This window comes from Phaethon aethereus (assembly GCF_964289735.1).
Source record: "Phaethon aethereus genome assembly, chromosome: 4".
Classification (NCBI taxonomy): Eukaryota; Metazoa; Chordata; class Aves; order Phaethontiformes; family Phaethontidae; genus Phaethon; species Phaethon aethereus.
In genome coordinates this window covers 2,315,657-2,333,350 of record NC_138578.1, presented here as the reverse complement: position 1 = coordinate 2,333,350, position 17,694 = coordinate 2,315,657, and the positions used below count along the sequence as shown (strand labels likewise).

The window sequence follows — 17,694 nt, the reverse complement described above, 5'->3', positions numbered from 1 at the left end:
TTTGTTTTTCCAAGAGCATAGTATAGTTCCCCTTTCCTCCCCCGACTGATCTCTCTGCAGCTTCTGCTCCACTCTCCATCCCCATAACAGCTCCTCTGCATCCATTCATCTCTCCAGCTCCCAGCTGCATATCCTCCACCCAGCTAGATCATTGCTATCATTCCAAGTGGCAATCCCTGCCTTCACCTCAGCAGGAGCATCAAATTTGAAGGTAACATTCCAAGCTGTAGAAAGTTTCTAAATGTTCTTCTCTCTCAGCTGCCTGAAGCCTCTCTAACCTTTTTTTTTTGCTTTAGGAAGCAAGAAAAGACAACAAAACCAAAAAATACACAAATAATAGCAAATAAAGTGAATACAACTGTGTATTCAATATAACATACCTCAGCTGAATGAATTCCCAGATGGGATATCAATATTAACCTGGTTTCTTAAGAAGAAAGGAAGAAGACATCCCACCAAATGCTCTTCTATTGTACTGTGCATGTGGCACCCTATTCTGCCCCACAAGGAAATGCCTTTCAAACAGAATTTGACAAAGGGCGGTATAAAGAACTCGCTCAAGTTTCTGTTAAAACTAGCGGCAGGGTAAGGTACAAAGAACCCGTTAATGGTCTCCATAGCAGCGGTCAAGGCTGAAGTAAGAGTTCAACCTTTGCAGTAAAGAATCCACAGGTCCACGTTACCCTCATGTATACTTCAAAAATCAGACACCAGTAAGTCACACCACAAGATGCACTGACACAGGAAAATAACATTGCTTAGTTCTCTTGTATGTGATGTTACCTTTCTATTTAAATGGCAACATGAAAAGCATCTCCTATATATTAATTTCATTCTTTTCTTCATGAACCACAGTAAAAGTGTTCTTCCCCTTAACTGTTCACTTGAACTTACCTGTATTACCAGGAATTTGTTTTTATTATTATTAAACAGATAAAAACAGCCACTTAGAAAATGGCTTCATGTGTAAAAACACATCTGTAAGACAGGCACAGACATTTTATAGACACACTTCATAGACTGAGCCAGAATCTTCTTTTTTCTTTCCAATCACCTAATCATGCGTTGCTTCGAGTAAAGTATTTTTACAGTAAGGTTGTATGTTTTAATACTTACAGATACAAAACTAGCTGTAAGTTATATTCGATAAAAGCTAATTACATTCTTGCCTACAAGCTTTGAAAAAAAATCAAAATTTTCCAAGGATTAAGGCCTCTTCCATCTGTCCCATAGATGCAATATCCAACAGCTTGGAAGCGTTCAGTTTGTGATTCTGAACAGAATAGAGACAAATCCTTAAGGCATTTCAGTCCCTTTTTTACTTTGGGGGGGTGGTGTGTGGAAGTAAGCATTTCCAGGGCTATTTCTTCAAGGGTGGTTAAGTAATCTTCTCCGTTAACGTTTTCTTATTTCAGCAGACGTTTTCTCTTCTTCAGAAGCGCATCTCGAAGAGCCAGCTTAACATGAAACAACAGTGGAATATTCAGGTAAGGATAATATTAATTAAGGAGACAACAACACTATCACATCAAAACCCCTCCCCTTCAGTTTCTTCAGCCTCTGAAAAAAACACTAATGGCTTATCAGCTAAAACTGGGAGCAGTAACTGGGAGCAAATGCTAACGACTATGGTGGCAGAAATGCTGTAGTTATTTAGCTAAACTCAATAGTACAATTAAAGAATGAGTTGGGCTTCAGAAAAGAAATCTAAATATTTCAGTACATCCATTAGCAAATCCTATATAATGAAAAAGATTAGATTAACATAAACAGTTCCTCCACTGACTCATATTTAATGAGAAGAGATCAAGAAAAAACTTCAGTCCAGCTGAGACGTTAAGTAGGATTAAAAAGCATTTCTTGAAAAGAGTATTACAAAGCTTCTTTTCAAGGGGAGAAGGAAGGATGCTAGAATTTTTACAAGTGCCATATCACTCTGAAGAGATTTTGTTGCATATTTCAGTGATGTTTTAGTTGGTAAGGGGATCTAGCTCTGGACTATAGACAACAGTCCATTGTATTCCACCACCACCGAGGGCAGCAGAATGCAGTATCCTACAACTACTGTCCTCCAACCCACTTTTAACAATTGTTTCCAAATCACAGTAAACAGAACTGATGCTGTGGCCAAACTGTAGTGAAAGTAGTATGAAAAAAGATCTTCTTCCACTGTTTAGCTGTTACATTTAAACTTGAAACATTAAATTGGGGAGTAAGGACTGAAACCGCTCAAGAAGGATTTTTAGAAAGAGCCAAGTATAAGAATCATTGTACACAGCAGTGTCCTAGAAGTGCATGGATTGTTCGTTTGTGACATTTGTGTGTTTTGAGAGCTGAGTTAATGTGGTCAGCCTTATTTGGGGGGAGGCAGAATGACAGCACATAAAAAGACTACAGAGGATACTGGTCCAAGTTTTCCTGTTTAACAGAAACATGTAAGACATGTTCTCTCTATTGAGTCTATAAAGAGTTTCTGTCTCGCTGCTCTTCAGGCAACAAATTGCAGACAAACAGTTATCCTAATGATATGATCCTGGAAACAACTCAGAGCGTTTGTAAAGGAAGCATCCAAATGCTCTCTAGCACAAGACAGAACCTAGCAAGAAAACACTAAAATTAATGCCACACAGAAACAAGGCCTCTGCATAATTGGATTATTCTCTAAGTTTTTCTTGGAACATGTTCAAAGGAGTTCAATTTTATAACAGCCTGTAAAACCCTAGACTGGCCATCTGCCAGGTTAGATAAAGGGATTTTCCAAGGCAGATTTTTGTTGTTAGCCCAGCCTTAGCCTGCCAAGGTGAAACACAGCAGGGCAAGGCAGTATGCCTACACCACAGCTCCAGCGACAGCTACCACAAACAGCTCAGGCATCATCCCCACGTGAGGTGCATCACAGGAGCAGGGAGGCTCCCTGTCCACACTCACTCCTTGCCAGCTCATCTAAGCCCACTCACCTATGCAGGCTCCCTGCCCACTGCCTTCAGGAGCTAAGTTTCTGCTTTGTCTTTTTGATACTCCTTCAGCTGCCCCGGGGAACAGCTGCCTGCAGGAACATACAGCAACTGGACAGCCAAGTGCATCTTTGTACCTTGCGTAACGTTTCACAAGGCTGTGGCCAAGCTTATGGCTCAGGACACAGCAGAGCGCAGGGGCTTCGCCACTGAGAGCGGGATACTGTGAAACTACTGTGGCAGGCTAAACTGAAGCCATCTGTTTATTCTAAGCAGTTTCAGAGAGGCAATAAATAGCATTTATGTCTGTGCTTTTAAGTACATTTGTGAGAAGTTATTAGATGACCTCAAGGCCAGGACAGATGAGTCCATACTACGACGGTAAGAGGAGAAAGGTCAAAGAATGACTATGGAGAGTGAAGAAACACGGTAAAAGCTTGTCCTGAAAAACAACTCTTCCATATCAGGGAAGCATTTCTTCTATCACAGGATTGGAGTCAGGGTTCTAGTATGATCTTCTTGAATTTATATGAAGGAAAACAAACTACATTACCATTGCCTTCCTAACCTACACATGACTTTCCAACAGGGCTTGGTCCTCGATGCATATTAAAGAGACTGACAAAAGACCGCCACCGTCTCCGATATACCTCCTCTGGGGTAGGATTCGAGGGAAGCCACCTAGCCCACAGTCCTTTCCAGCAATTACACCATCAAAGCAAAACAGCACCGACTTAGGGCACAGGATAGACTGCATTCCACCTGCATTACAAGTTTACTGCTCAGACTGCCCCATGTATTTTCAACATCAAATATTACCTGTTTTTCCCTGAAAGAACGCTTATTTTTTGTCCGGACACTATGGCTATATCGGATCATCATGAAATTCTTGTGCTTTTTCTTTTCTTTGTTGGAAGAGCTGGCAAAGGGGTTAATCCTTGTTTTCTTTTTCACAAATTCTTTTCTGTCTGTTTTTCCAGCCTAGAATAGACAGCATAATATAATAACAGGGGGTCATTTTCCTTTCCTACAGTTAACATCAGCTGCTAAGGTGACAGGTTCCACAGCAGTAACAATAAATCCAGGTTCCGTGCGACTTGCTGTGTACATTATATGCATTCTTCCATGCCGTCTCTATCAAGTCCCAGTGAACATTGGGTGTGTTAGTATTTTCCTTGTCAGCTGCGACCAGCAAGAGGCTATTACTCTGTTACAGCCCGGATGCAATAGCAAAGAACTACACAGAAGATTTCCCAACATGCAAATGGCAGCTGGGCACCCTCCTCCTCCCGCAAGAGACACCACCACACAAACCCAAATCTAGGAAGACAGAGGATATGCAACAGGCAAGTTCCTCACCATTGCAGTTGCCAATCTGGTCTCCTTATCCGATTTAGGCTTCTTATGCAGATGTTCAATATCTCTGAGTGAAAGCAACTCTCCCCTAGACACACAAAAATCCAACAAAAAGCCATGACACACAAAACTTCATCTGGCAATAAAAACAAAATGCCCTCCAGACCCTTTGTCTCTCCCGCATCTCTTACACCATTGTCTTGCTGTAAACTTTCACACAAGCGCTTCTTATTCTTTCTCTCGGGCTAATCCTTATGCTTGGGACAACCCTTACAAAAGCTTCTCATCACTGTTTTTCAAGTCCTGCTTTAAGCACAAAGTTGAAGGAACTCTGGAAATATAACCATGCAACTACTGCTGCAACTGCTGCTCTGAACAGGGAAAACAGTCCCATAGTTCCCACTAGCCCCTCACGTCTTTCCTCCCAGGTATAACCAAATCCCCCAGGCCAGGAGCCCTTCTAGGCTGCGTGGCTGTTCTCCACCTGTCACCAGGGGATACTGACCAGCAGCAGAGCTCTGTGCCCTGCTGCAATTAAAAGCTGCATCACTAGGTTGTAGGGAAGAGAAAGCACTCATCAATATTTCATATCCTACCTGCCCTCCTCCTCTTCATCATCTATTTCAATATTTTTCCTCTTGGCAGCTTTGCCGGGTGCAGAATTAAGTTCTTTGGAGAGCTGGGCAAGGCGTATTTTGTGGAAGTCTTCTTGGGTTAGCAGCCTGCTTGTACTGACTGCCGCAGCTTTGGCTTTTCGTTCCTCTATGGGCATGCTGTTCACCTTCTCTGCCTTTTGAAAAAAGTGCAAAAGAAGAATCATCGCGAACACTGCAAACCACTTCTGCGCCATAATCCATGACCCTTGCCTCCCAAATACCTATGTAAGGGCAAGGCTATAACGGGCTGTTAAGATTCTTTGTATTCAACAAGTACTATTAGAAGAAGTATTTCCACTGCTTATTTCAGAGCGAATAAAAGCATTCATCATGCAAATATCATAGCTTTTAAAGAACTTAGCACTGGGGCAGAATTCCTGCATCTGTCCCCCTCACCCTAAGAACATGCACGCTTCAGCACAGGTGCTCAACAGTACTTCAACCTCACCGATACCGGTCACATTACTCCGCAGCCCTCTATAGTTAGTTACGAGCAGCCACATGGAAGTACAGAGCAAGAGTATCTGGTCTATTAACAAGACATATTTGTATTTGGGGTAGAAGACACTTAGAACTCACTACTTCTTGCTGCTCCTCATCCGAGGAGTGATGCACATCAATCCATTCGCCATCCTCATTATCTTCTTCCTCACTCAGACTAGCACTTTCCCATCCATCTGCTCAGGGGAAGAAGTGCAGTGTTACTAATACAGATTCGGTTTAACAGCTCAAGTTTGAAATAATTTCAGATTGGATCGCAAGCTCTCACTGCCTTTCATTACCTATCTGCTAACTGTATTTTTGCCCAGAGACTTGGTTACCAAACAGGCAAGCTGTAGGGTCTCAGAATCCCAGCCTTAGAACTACGTAGATTTTACACAGACATAAGATACTTCACACATCCGACTGTTACTTCTTAATGATTTTTACAAGACATCCACCGTTGAATGGACGAGCAGCTCCCACGCTTTCCCACCGGTAAGTTCAGCTACCAAATTCCACCTGCCTTGCAACCGATTCTGCACAATGTCTGTTCCTCTGCTTTTCCATCCCTCAGTCTCTATCATACAAAGCAACACACAGTAACAAACTTCACGGGATAAATGGCACATACTTGAGGATAGTATCAGTGCTTCTTAAGGGACAAATACAGATACGTGCAGCACGTGACAGCAGCAAATGAAATGCACGAACGCCGCGTTTTATGGCCAAATAAAATCCTAGTGACAACGATGATAAAATACAAGCGGTAAAGAAAAAAAGGCCAACCTTCCTCTTGGGTTCCTCCCTTTTCCTTTTGACTCTCAACATCCAGTACTTCTGCTCCTGGGATATAATCTTTGGCATCTAGTTCTCCATATTCATGAATCCTGGCTTCCAAAGAGGCCTCAGTAGGCTTACCCTGTAAGTTAACAAAGTACATGTTCAGCAGGCTGCTATTTTAATGCCCACAAATCCATGAAAAAGAGGTGGCTGCAGGTGGAAAAGATAAACTCTGCCTGATGAAATAAGATAAGATCTTGAATTACTAACAAGTTGAACAAACCCTACTCAAGCTTCTGTAGCACAATCCTTCTGTCAATGAGTTGGATAAATTTCAACTAAGGAAATGTTAAAATACAAGAACGCCACATCAAAAAGCAGCAAGGGAGCAGGCAGAGGCAGAACGCAGGCATGATCCCACCTCAATTCTCAAGAGGCTACGAGACCAGTTGTCATCATAATTTTTGAGCACAGGAGCCTATGTTTATGGTGAATGCAATGCACATAAAACAACACTTACTCTGAATTTCTTCTGCAGCATCTCTGGATTCAGAGAACGGAAAAGGTGTATCAGAGTTCTTGCAGACATCATCACATCTATCCAGAAAAAAGAGAGTCAGATATAAGTACAGAAGAGCAGAATCCTGAGCAAACTGAAAGCCCACTCAGATAATCAGTATTTACACCCTGATCATGCCTTTTGCTGAAGTTATAGCTCCCTCTGATTTCTTCAGTGCAGGATCCAGCTCTTCCTTAGGGCTAAATCTTTATTAGCAAGCAGTTTCCCTTCTTCATGTTGGTCAATTAATTCCCCTGCCATATCTACCCTGGACTGTTTTCTCTCCTATATGCACTCAAAATACAGAGAAATGCAACAAACATACTCTAATGACACCTCTCAGCCTACACAAAAAACAATTAAGACATCTTATTATGAAGGCCATAACAATGGAGGACCAGATGATACAGCAGAAAAGAGATTTAAAAGTCATACCCATGTAATACACTTACTTTTATTTTTATGAGTCTTGTACTGAACGAGGTCTTGGAGCAGATCTTCCGTCATGGCTAAGGGACATCTCGCAGTGATTTCTTTTATTGCATTGATTCTAAAAAAAAATTCCAAGGGAATCATTTTTTGAACACGACAGCTGGGACTTACTCCCACCGGCCAGTAATTGACTGAATTATCTGGAACCTGAAGAACCTGATACAGCATTTACACAACATTTAATGTAACAGAGGAGAACATCAGCAGGAGCTCTCCGTGCCACATTTCGCCAAAACCTTCCATCTTTGGCCCATACTCTGTTCTCCAGCTATTATTTTGTCTGATCCTAGGCCTCAGGATTCTACAGCTGAAGTCTGGGTCCAAGCAGACAAGAGAAGCAGCCAAACAATCACCACGCCAAGAAAAAAAATAAAATAAATAAAATCAAGAAACAATTTTCTGGAGTCAACCATGCGCAAGCTAAGGACAGTACAACAGAAATCTGCGGACTCACACAAATTCCCTTCATGCACACACTTAGTACACTAAATACCTGGATTAAAACCCCACCTAAAGGAAAAGGAATAGCTCACAAAATATTCACATGTGTACACACAATAGTCTGGCCCTGTTGACTGCTTTGTCTTCAAGGACAGTTCAGCTCTTCCCTACATTTACTGATCATTCTTTACTCCACATACACCAGAGCTTTACAAGTACATAACAGTTTCTCTAACAGCAACATTTAAATTTGTTGTCAAATTTCATCCAGAAAACATCCAAGCGAAGAGTCCTGAGCTATGCTGCTAGCCACTCACTGAATACATACAAATATATTAATTCACACACAAGAGGTCTGCCCTGAAGGCAGAAATAACAATATCCAGGAAGGAAGAAACATACAAGACCAAGTGAGAAAGCAACAAAAAACCCACCCAAAAACCCCACACCATCATTAAATCCAGAAAAGTTAAGTCACAGCACTAAGTACAGAAACCTATCATTCCGGGGAATTTAAAACACCGCAAATGAAAATCAGGGAAGTTTACGCCAAGATACTCTCCTAACTTTTTTTTTTTCAAGTAGATTCTTAAAAGCATAGTACAAATGACAGGAATAAGCTGCAGATGATTTAGATAAGAAAAATATTTTCCTACATTCAGAGAGAGTTGTACAGTTTTTGTAAGATTCTGTACCCACCCTACGGTCATGACCTCCCCAGAATTCTTATCAGTGACGAAGTTGTTGGCAATGGTCATTAACACTGACTGGATAATCTGAAAAGAAGAAAAAAAGGTTAAATAAACTTCATGCATAATTTAATGAAACTGTAAAAATTACAACACATTATTAACAGACAACAGAGTCCTTTTTACAGAAAGATAGAGCTCAGAACTTGTCACTATCACCTGTATATATTTTCTAGACACAAATTCTTCTAGAAATGAAGACATCAGACATAGTTTGGGTTTTTTCCCCCTTATACAAAACAATCCCTTGGACTAACCTAGGGGTTAACTACCATAAGCTTTTAAAGACAAAGGGTCTGACCAGATTCCCTTTCTTCCCCTCCCCACGAATGCACTCCATTATATTTCCCTGCCAGCCTGCTGTCCATTTTTAACATCACCCAGCACAGGTGGAATACTGACCTCGGGTGGTACTAGCTGATGGGAAGCCTGTGCAGCGAAGAGAAGAATCTTTGTCACTTCTGGAAGAAAAGAGAAGTGGGAGGAAAATGCAAAAGAATACTGCTGCATCTTACTCTGGCCAATAAACACATCCACCGAAACAGCTAACTCGACAAGCTGCTCAGTCTAAGTCTCAAAGCTTGAACTTCAGACTGAAGTTATTTGGGACAACTATTTCTCCTCTCACACCAAACATTTATGAACACATCTGGTCTCCACCCCAGCAGCAGTGCAGGCCCTTAATAGCCAGCTAAGATGAGAAGAAACGCTCTAGAACTAGAGTGAAACAGCAGTAAAACAAAGCAGCAAAAGGCAGTCGTGCTTTGCTCAACTAGTCAGGATGCGCAAGGAACTACAGATTCGGTAGATGCATTTCATTCCGTTGCTGGAGTTTCTCAAACACTCAGGTAAGGGGCGTTGAATGCACACAGCTTCCGTAAGACTCCAAAGCGCTCTGCACTTCTGGCAGTCAGGGCCTTGTACTTCCTTCATCCACGCTCTCTGGACTACTACTTCCTACTACACTACTGCTACCTATTCGTTTACAGCACCGCTTCTAAGAACTGACTGTACACGTGACATAATGGACCAGCAGTGTTACCTACTAGTAGCTACTTACCTCTCTGATGGGGCTGTAGGAATCTCTGAACGAAGGGGTAGAAATTAAAAAGAAAAAGCTGCAGGAAAGAAATAAGTTGTAACAGATTAGCTTCTTGTCTTTTAACTTGAGATCACCTTCATAGGCTGATGTGCTGTAAAACAACCAAAGATTCTATATAGGTTCCTGTTAGACCACACAGAATTCAAATTAGGGCACTCTGCTGCACGATCCCACAATATGCCACTTCCCTTTGCCTCGGGGACACAAGCTTCTCTCCCAAAACAAAAAGAGACTCCAGTAGTTTTGACCACGCTTTGAGTCTACCTGAGAGAGTGCTGTTCGTGAGCAATTGCTGGACTCCTTCGAAGAGCCGTTCTCCTTTGAAGACCCTCCCAGGAGCACGTAGGTCTCAAAAAAAAGACACACTCACCTCTATTTGCTAGAGGCAGCTCAGCTATTCCAGACCAACAGCCTTCTCTGGCAGCGCTCACTTAGCACCACACAAATCTACGCCACTGCGCCATTCCATCAGCTGACCAACTACCTGACCACGCATCTGCACTTGTCAACATACAGCAAAATTAAACCTCATTTTCGAGAGACAAAAGGCCAGAGCATGCCACCACCCAAACCAGGCTGGCTACCATCAGACCATTATAAAATTATCAGAGTATGTACCTCGTGTATTCCAACTAGCCTAGATATTAGGTCCATGAGCATCATCTTCACTTCAAATCGTTCCTTACAGTTCTCCAGCTGCTTCAGCAGTTTCTCTGCAAAGTCTAGAAGAAGCAATAATAGATTTGTGGTAGACAAGAAGTCTGTTTGGCGGGGTTATTTTTAATCCCCAGTGCCCTCGCACACAAGAAATTAAAGGCAGCCAGAGCACTTGTCCCAGTGAGTTATTTTTCTTCTCACATGCCTAGAAGATCTAAAGCTGCGTACAGGTTCAGAGAGGAAAACTAGCACAAATTCCACATCATCATAAGCACAGGGTCAGTACTTAAAGATTTTTTTTTTAAGACATATTTTGAGTTCATAAGCAAAACACAATCCCCAGAGGTTCACAAGATCAGACTATAACCAAGTCAAGTGGTATTAGACAAACATCAGACTAGTAACAGAAATACATTTTTGAAGGGGATAAGCCAAACAACTATAGTAGATAAAATACTCCCCGTTGACCAAATTATGGCCTTCACGCATACAACAAAGAGGTAGAGAGCCAGGTCCTGATCCACAGCAACCTGAAGCACATGATGTGATATTGCTCCTTCCTTGTCTGACCACCTACACGTTTCACTACGACAAGCACAGCAGGATTGGTCCCACTTTTTTGAAGTGCTATGAAACCCTAGGATAAAGCACACTACAGGTATCCCGTTGTCTTCTCCTTGCAGAGTTGCATCTAAGCTTCAGTGTCTGGCATTAACACATAGCTTGAAAAAAGACAACATATGCATGCTTACCTTGGGGATCGTGAATCAAGTGAATAGCAGAGAAGTTGAACACCTCTGGCTTGCTCTTCTTCTTCTGTTTCTGCATGGCAAAAAGAGTAAAAGAGACTTTTTTTTCTTTCCATGTATAAGCTGCAACTGGTTCGATTTCAGGCTGCTGTTAACAGCTGCTATTTACCATTCCTCTCTTCAAGACAAGGCTCTTGGATTTTAACAAGTAAGCTATCACTCTTTTCAACTGCATAGGGTTTTCTGCCACCTGACCCAAGAGGCAAGAGGAACTGCCGTAAAAAGTTAGTTATCAAGACACCACATGCTTTAAAGTAGGGGACCACACAAAGGGTAGCCAGAGGAAAACTAATCCTCAACTTAGCCTCTAAAACTGTTTTGAAACAGCTCTCTTGCAGGCAAACATGGCATATGCCAGGCCAATGGACGCTAGAACACTTGAGGACCTTTACCAAAAGAGATGACAAAAGGTAGCTAATTAGACAGGGGCAACAACAAGATTTCCACACCTGAAGGATTAGACTAAAATGCTGGCAAGTCAGACACCGCTCTCCTTACCTTGAGAACCTTCATCGCTTTTTCCAGTTTCTTCTTGCGCTTGGTGGTTTTCTTGTTAGTTGCATAGCGCAACATCAGATCTCTGGCCGTGGGAACATCATCCTAGAGAAAGAACACAAAGAAAACAAGACTCGGGTGACATCAAGCTTCAAATGGGAATCAGAGAAACAAGAAGTATCAAAATTTTTCAGGATCACGTACTACGTTCGAAAACTCTCCCTCTTCCTAAATTCCATCATACAGAAATACTAGCACCTAAAATCACGATTCCATGAAAGTAGCCACATACATACATGCCAGAGGCATGCCAACACAAACACTTAACAGTGCATCAACACAGTAGTTTTTACAGCTGGTTAATTGGAGCATATTGTTCAGTCACAGACAAACAACGATGTCCTGTACAAGAAGGTTCTAAACTGAAATCCTGTTAGATTATCAGTCTTCTTAACCTAAGTGAATTATGTTAGTTTCTACATAAACAGGAAGCATAGCACAAAGGAGAAAACAGAGGACAAAATGGACAGCTAAAAAATTAAACCAGCTTCCAATACACCAGGTGAAAGCCTCTTCCCACAACTCTACGTTACACATCCAGCAAGTCATGTCTTCACAAACCAGACTGACCAGCCCCTGCTTAGGTCTTCAAATTGAATTTGCTTCCTTCACAAGGAGAAGCAGCAAGCACAGGAGCTCTTAACATTAGTCTTTAGATAGACGGCAAAGGCATCCTGCTACCAGTTGGGGCCAGCCATGAAAAACACTCAACTGTTTTGTGAAGCGTAGAAACATCTGCTAGAAACAAGATGGAAAGCCAAGTAACACAGAAGCAGACAGACTGGCAGAGCCAGGGTCACTAGGATGACAGACATATCCAAGTTTGAAGAACAGAGATGAGAAGATTTAATCACAACACCCACCTCAGATTCTGAGTCACTGTCTTGTTTCTCATCTTCATCTCTCCCAAGAAAGAACTTCAAACTAGCAACTAATACCTGGAAAGCAAAGTAAGTTTATGTAGGACAGGACAAACTGACAAGAGTATTTACAATAGCCCTACGTCTACTTCTTAGGCTACGCAAAGACTCTCCCCATTTTTTTATAGGCATGGATATGAACAGAAAGAGAGACAAATCACAGACTGAAAGCTGCAGGTGTTTTACAGACACAGAGTCAATTTTTGCCTCCCATCCTCAGAGGCACACAAAGAATCAAAAAGCATCTGGGCTTCCACAATGCCTGGAGCAAATTCAAAGACGCAAATTTTCTCCCTATCGTTCTGCAAAGCAATTTCAATCTAATTGCTCCACACCAACATTATCAGCAACTCCTGCACAGCTGATACACAGGACAGTGCTCACCACCCCAAACTTTTATTAGTTTATATGGGTTTGTTGGAGGGGTGTTTTCTGTTAGTTTTGGTTGGTTGGTTTTTGTTGAGTGGAACAGCTTTTGGACCTTCCTAGTGGAAGAACTTCTCTCAAACCATAATACAAGTTTTTAAAACCTCAAGCATTGACACAAATGACAGAAGGCCTAAGATTCACTCAAGCCCCAGGCAGGATAGCCCCTCTCTTGACAATTAACAAATGAAAGCCTTACGGTGCTGATTATAAAGGGGCAATACTCTGATAGTGTCTTCTGAGCAGCAGCGATTAGTATGCGTACCCTCCCCAAACCAGCTTCCACTTGTTATAAGGTAAGCTTCCAAGTCTCTTGCTCTGTACCTAAGAAGCAAATGCTACCTCCTCCCACAACACAAGCAGCATTTTGAAAATAAAACAAGTAGAAGGCAAATCATCAGTGAAGCTTGTTAGCAATTACAAAATGAAAAGCTGCATCCACAGGAAAAAGGTAGCTTAGCTAATATCCAGTTTCATCAAGTGATTTCTGTTCTCACCTTCGTCACTTTTGAAAAGCAGGCAGTTGTGATAACATTTACTGTTTTGGCATCGTTCCTGCAATAAAACAAAACATCACCTTTTACTTACAGTTTGGAAATTTCAAGTTATTCTCAGAAAATTAAGTCTCATGAAACATGACTCCTACAAGCAGGAAGCTTCACTAGAATCAAGTCTCTCAATGCTTCAAGCAGATTTGCAAACAAAGAAGTTAAGCTTCTGTCATTTTCTGTTATTCTTCTAACATCGCAATAGATGCCTCTAAATAAACAGACACACTTGCATTCCATCTAGTTCATGCTGTGACTGAAGGGATAGAAGGAACAGGATCCAGTAAATGGAAGACAGATTACCACTTTTTCCACTGGTAAAAAAAAAATCCATGCAGAATTCTAACCAGTATTAGAAAAGCAGCTGTATAGTTTTGACATTAAGCACACTCCAAAAAAAGGGTTTATAAGAAAAGAAGCCGCAGAAATTAATTTGATTTTATACCAAGTCTCATGTACTTACAAACCTACTTTTCAATACTGCAGAAGTCTTATCCTTTCAGCAACACTAATGTTTTTTCCAGTGCCTGTGTTTTTAGGGAAAATAGTCCTCAACCCACTACTGCGGACAGTAAGTCTTACAAAACTGCTGTGATTTTTTTAATTTGTGCCATGGAATAGACACTATTTCCTTGAACGCTACACGTAAAAATTCTTACGTCCAGATAGACCCCAGCACCACGTCCTGTCTGCCAGCTGTGGTTTCTCGGCAATGCACTGACAAAGCATTGTTGCTGTGCAGGCTCTAGAGGAACTCATGCATGTATCGCCAAGAACTCCGAGTAAGAAATGGAAGAACTGCACCTTTAGCACTCTGCCACTAATCCATTTTGCAATTACACAAGAAGCAGCAGGCACACTGCTCACCAGCAGTATCACTTGCTGCATTTGCACGCTTCATTTCTGTTCAAGAACTAGCAAGAGCAAAGGCGTTACTAACTGAAGGGATTAAAAGTCTTCCACGTGTTTGTACAGTCAAAAAGCCAGCAGTAGTGAAGAGACTAACAACTTCAAGTTGCAAGTACAAGATGCAACTTACCACGGGGTAACATCTGCTCTGGCATTTTGTCACACAACATAAAAGATTCAGCAACGCATTAGGTACAAGACAGCAACAAACAGTACTCTCTGTGCTTCTACTCCTTTCAATTCTTACCTAAGGAACAATCTTTCAAGCTGCTCTGTGCTAAAAATAGGAGCTACATTATAGCTTCACAAAAAAAACCCCAAAACTCAAAGCCCCCATGAGATCAATCATCTAGAATTAACTTAGACTTAAGAAAACAAACATAATACCTCTTTCCACTGTACACCACAAGCTGTACACTAATATTAGCGGCTTTTACGTGCAAGAGCTCAAAAAAACAAGCTGCACACAGCTTCAGTTTCGAATGCAATACACACAATTTACACACCGTTTTCAGCTAAAATGTCAAATACTCAATCTAAGTAACTCTGAGGCTTCACGCAAAACAGTACTTCTTCATGGCTAAATTCCATTCCAGAAAATACAACCCCACCGAAACACAAATAAGATAAATATATTTAAGTCACTGCCCCCTGCATTACATATTGCACTACATGCCGCGAGTGATGTCAGGATGGCTGCCCCACAATAAATGGTGAATCAATACGAGCCTGCCACACCTACCAAATATTTCTTCTGTAAAGTTCAATCATCACATCCAGAGATATCTTGGCAGCAGTGGGATTGCTGTCTCTCAACATAGTGTACATGAAGTTCTGCAGTGTCTAGGAAAAAAGTTTGGAAACATTTATTATTACGAGTCTTTCACAATGTCAAGGGGTTAAATTGAAGCTGAAAGCTCAAGCACTTACTGTGTTTACTTTATTGTTTTTGTGTTTAGCATTGACATTCTTGATGTCCGACACGATGTGAGTATACAAAGTCTGTAAAGGGAGAGATCAAAGGGAGTAAACTACACAATTCACACGGAGAACATTGCAGATACACTACTATTCTCCCAAAGTCTCTAAATACTAAAATGAGAGTCCGAACTGATCACCATCGAGAATATTGTTTTCTCTTTTAAGTTACAGTTGTTATCCTGCCAAGTCTCATATATGCTTTATTTTCATATATTCGAAAAGCGTACTTAGTTTACAGTACAGTAAGACAGGAAAACGAACAGCATGAAGTATCGCTTAAAAAAAAAATCCCACCCCTGCTTCATTCAGTCATGTTCTAACAGCCACATTAGTAATTCTGGAGGCAGAAAGCAAGTGTTTTCACTTTTACAGCAGAAAACTTGAAATACAACTGTAACAAGCAGCTGTTTTCATTTTAGTTGTTTTACTCAGGAGTTGTCAGAAAGAATTCAGCAAGGCCTGCTCTGAGAGCAACATGTCTATGCTTTTCACCTGCAGACACATCCAAGCTGTTCGATTCCAAAGGCAGGAACAGGCCTGCAGCAGCCTGGTGAAGATGTTTACAGCAGCACACCTTGCTACTAAGCAAACGCACACATCGATTTGTGCCTCTGGCACTGCCAATCGCTGAAAAAGCAGAGCTATTTTAAACTTCATTCCTTTGTTACCAAGGGAAGGAGAAGAGCTGCCTGCCAGCGCTGCATAACTTCTGGTAAGTTAGTCAAAACCCACTGGAAATTAAGACCGGTTTTTCTAAGCACAGCTTACTTTTCGTAAAAGTTTATCGTGACACCGCAGCAGTTGAAAGAAGAGCTCCAGCAAACTCGTTGGATTTATTAGATTCTTGTTTCTTAACAGGATCAAAGCCTTACAGAACGTCTGTAAGAGAGAAACAGGCAATGAGAACCAAAACTTCGTAACACCCCCCAATTTCCAGCTTTATTCAAAAATTAAAAAGCAACTCTTAAGCTCTCGTCTCACATGAAACGGCATACTGTAACCACAGGTCACGGTCGGCCCAAAAGGCCTTTCGGTGTAGGTCTTACCATGCGCAGGTCTGCATCCAGCACCGTATGGTGGTAGGACAGCAGCTCCTTCAGCTGCTGGGGAAAGCTGGCCATGTGTTCCGGGTAGCATTGGGCAACCTGGGTAGAGAGAGAGACCCAGCTGGAACCTCCGGTGAAAACCTCGGGTCACCTCATCACCCCGGGAAGGTGTGAGATACTGTAAGCAACCAGTAAAATTATCACTGAATAGCAACAATTTAGCAGACATAGAAGTAAGTTATTGCCAACAGCCAAAGAGGAACGCTGCAATTAACACATCCTTTTAAAAAATTGTACCAAACGCTCAAAAGACAGACTTACATTACCAGAAACGCACAATAGTGCTGCAGAAATTTTGGTCAACGCGCAGCTTTACCTAAGCTCGGTCAGGGCTGCAGCAGCAGGAGGCACAGGACGCTCCGCCACAGCCACTGCGCTCGGGGCACAGGCGCTGCTGCAGCTGCCGGCGGGAAGGGCCGCGGCTTACCTGGGCCAGGAACATCACCAGTTCGGCCAGCTCCTTACTGGGCTTGTCCGGCTGGAAGGTGAAAATCTCCACATGGGACTGGTAGTGGTGGTACTGCTGGAGGAACTGAGCACAGAGAGGACGGCGGCTGCCGAGGGGGACGAGCAACATCTGCCAGCCCCCCTCCCCAGCCCCACGGCCTGCCTCAGCTTCCCGGAGCCCTCCACGCCCGGTACAACCTCCCCCCTCGCCCCGCTCCTCCTGCTGCCGACCCCGTCCCGGCCGTCCGGCTCCGAACCTCTTCGGTGTAGGAGGTGGGGTCCCGCTTGATGAGGTTCTGCAGCTGCGGCAGGTTGCTGGGCAGCTTGTTTCCCTGGCGGCCCGACATGGTGGAACCGTCGCCGCCGCCACCTTCCCTGCCCGCAACACGTGAGCTACCAGCTGGGCGCCGCCATCTTGGCCCACCCCCGACGAGCGCCGCCAAGGGACAAACTTCTGCGAGAGGCACGTCCCGCGCGCAGCGCTCCCTGCGAGCGCAGGCGAGAGTAGCCGCGAAAGCCGCTTCTTGCCGACATCTCTTCTCGTTACTGACAAAGGCTTTGGGCAACCCTGTCAAAGTTAAACACAATACGAGTCAAATTTAGCGAACGTAGCTTCCTCCTCTGCAGTTTTCCGATTGATCTCCGCGGCTCGCTTGCATGATGTCACTCCAACTCGGTGACCCTGCACTCGCCCTGGCCAGATGGCATATCTTAATTTGGTGGGAAAAGTGCTAAACGCTGCCAGCAGTGCAGCAACACTGCTG

The 17,694-nt window shown here is 42.8% G+C and overlaps 1 protein-coding gene across 3 annotated transcripts; it reads right to left on the bottom strand.

Moving 5' to 3' along the window:
* Nucleotides 1-1,406: 1,406 nt before the first annotated feature.
* Nucleotides 1,407-17,277, bottom strand: SDAD1 (SDA1 domain containing 1; the record flags this gene model as incomplete). Of its 3 annotated transcripts, none has more annotated exons than XM_081999476.1 (22): nucleotides 1,407-1,457; nucleotides 3,774-3,935; nucleotides 4,314-4,398; nucleotides 4,907-5,100; nucleotides 5,546-5,643; nucleotides 6,236-6,368; nucleotides 6,750-6,826; nucleotides 7,241-7,338; nucleotides 8,421-8,497; nucleotides 8,873-8,931; nucleotides 9,531-9,588; nucleotides 10,191-10,294; nucleotides 10,982-11,051; nucleotides 11,537-11,638; nucleotides 12,457-12,531; nucleotides 13,437-13,494; nucleotides 15,139-15,239; nucleotides 15,327-15,398; nucleotides 16,146-16,256; nucleotides 16,424-16,551; nucleotides 16,835-17,015; nucleotides 17,188-17,277. In XM_081999476.1, 22 exons carry the CDS (start codon nucleotides 17,275-17,277, stop codon nucleotides 1,407-1,409), a joined length of 2,184 nt encoding a protein of 727 aa, XP_081855602.1. The 3 variants fall into 3 exon arrangements, with proteins under 3 accessions (XP_081855602.1, XP_081855603.1, XP_081855604.1); XM_081999477.1 differs by having other exon boundaries at nucleotides 16,424-16,522; nucleotides 16,911-17,015; XM_081999478.1 differs by lacking the exon at nucleotides 16,146-16,256 and having other exon boundaries at nucleotides 16,424-16,522; nucleotides 16,911-17,015.
* Between the last annotated feature and the right edge of the window lie 417 nt (nucleotides 17,278-17,694).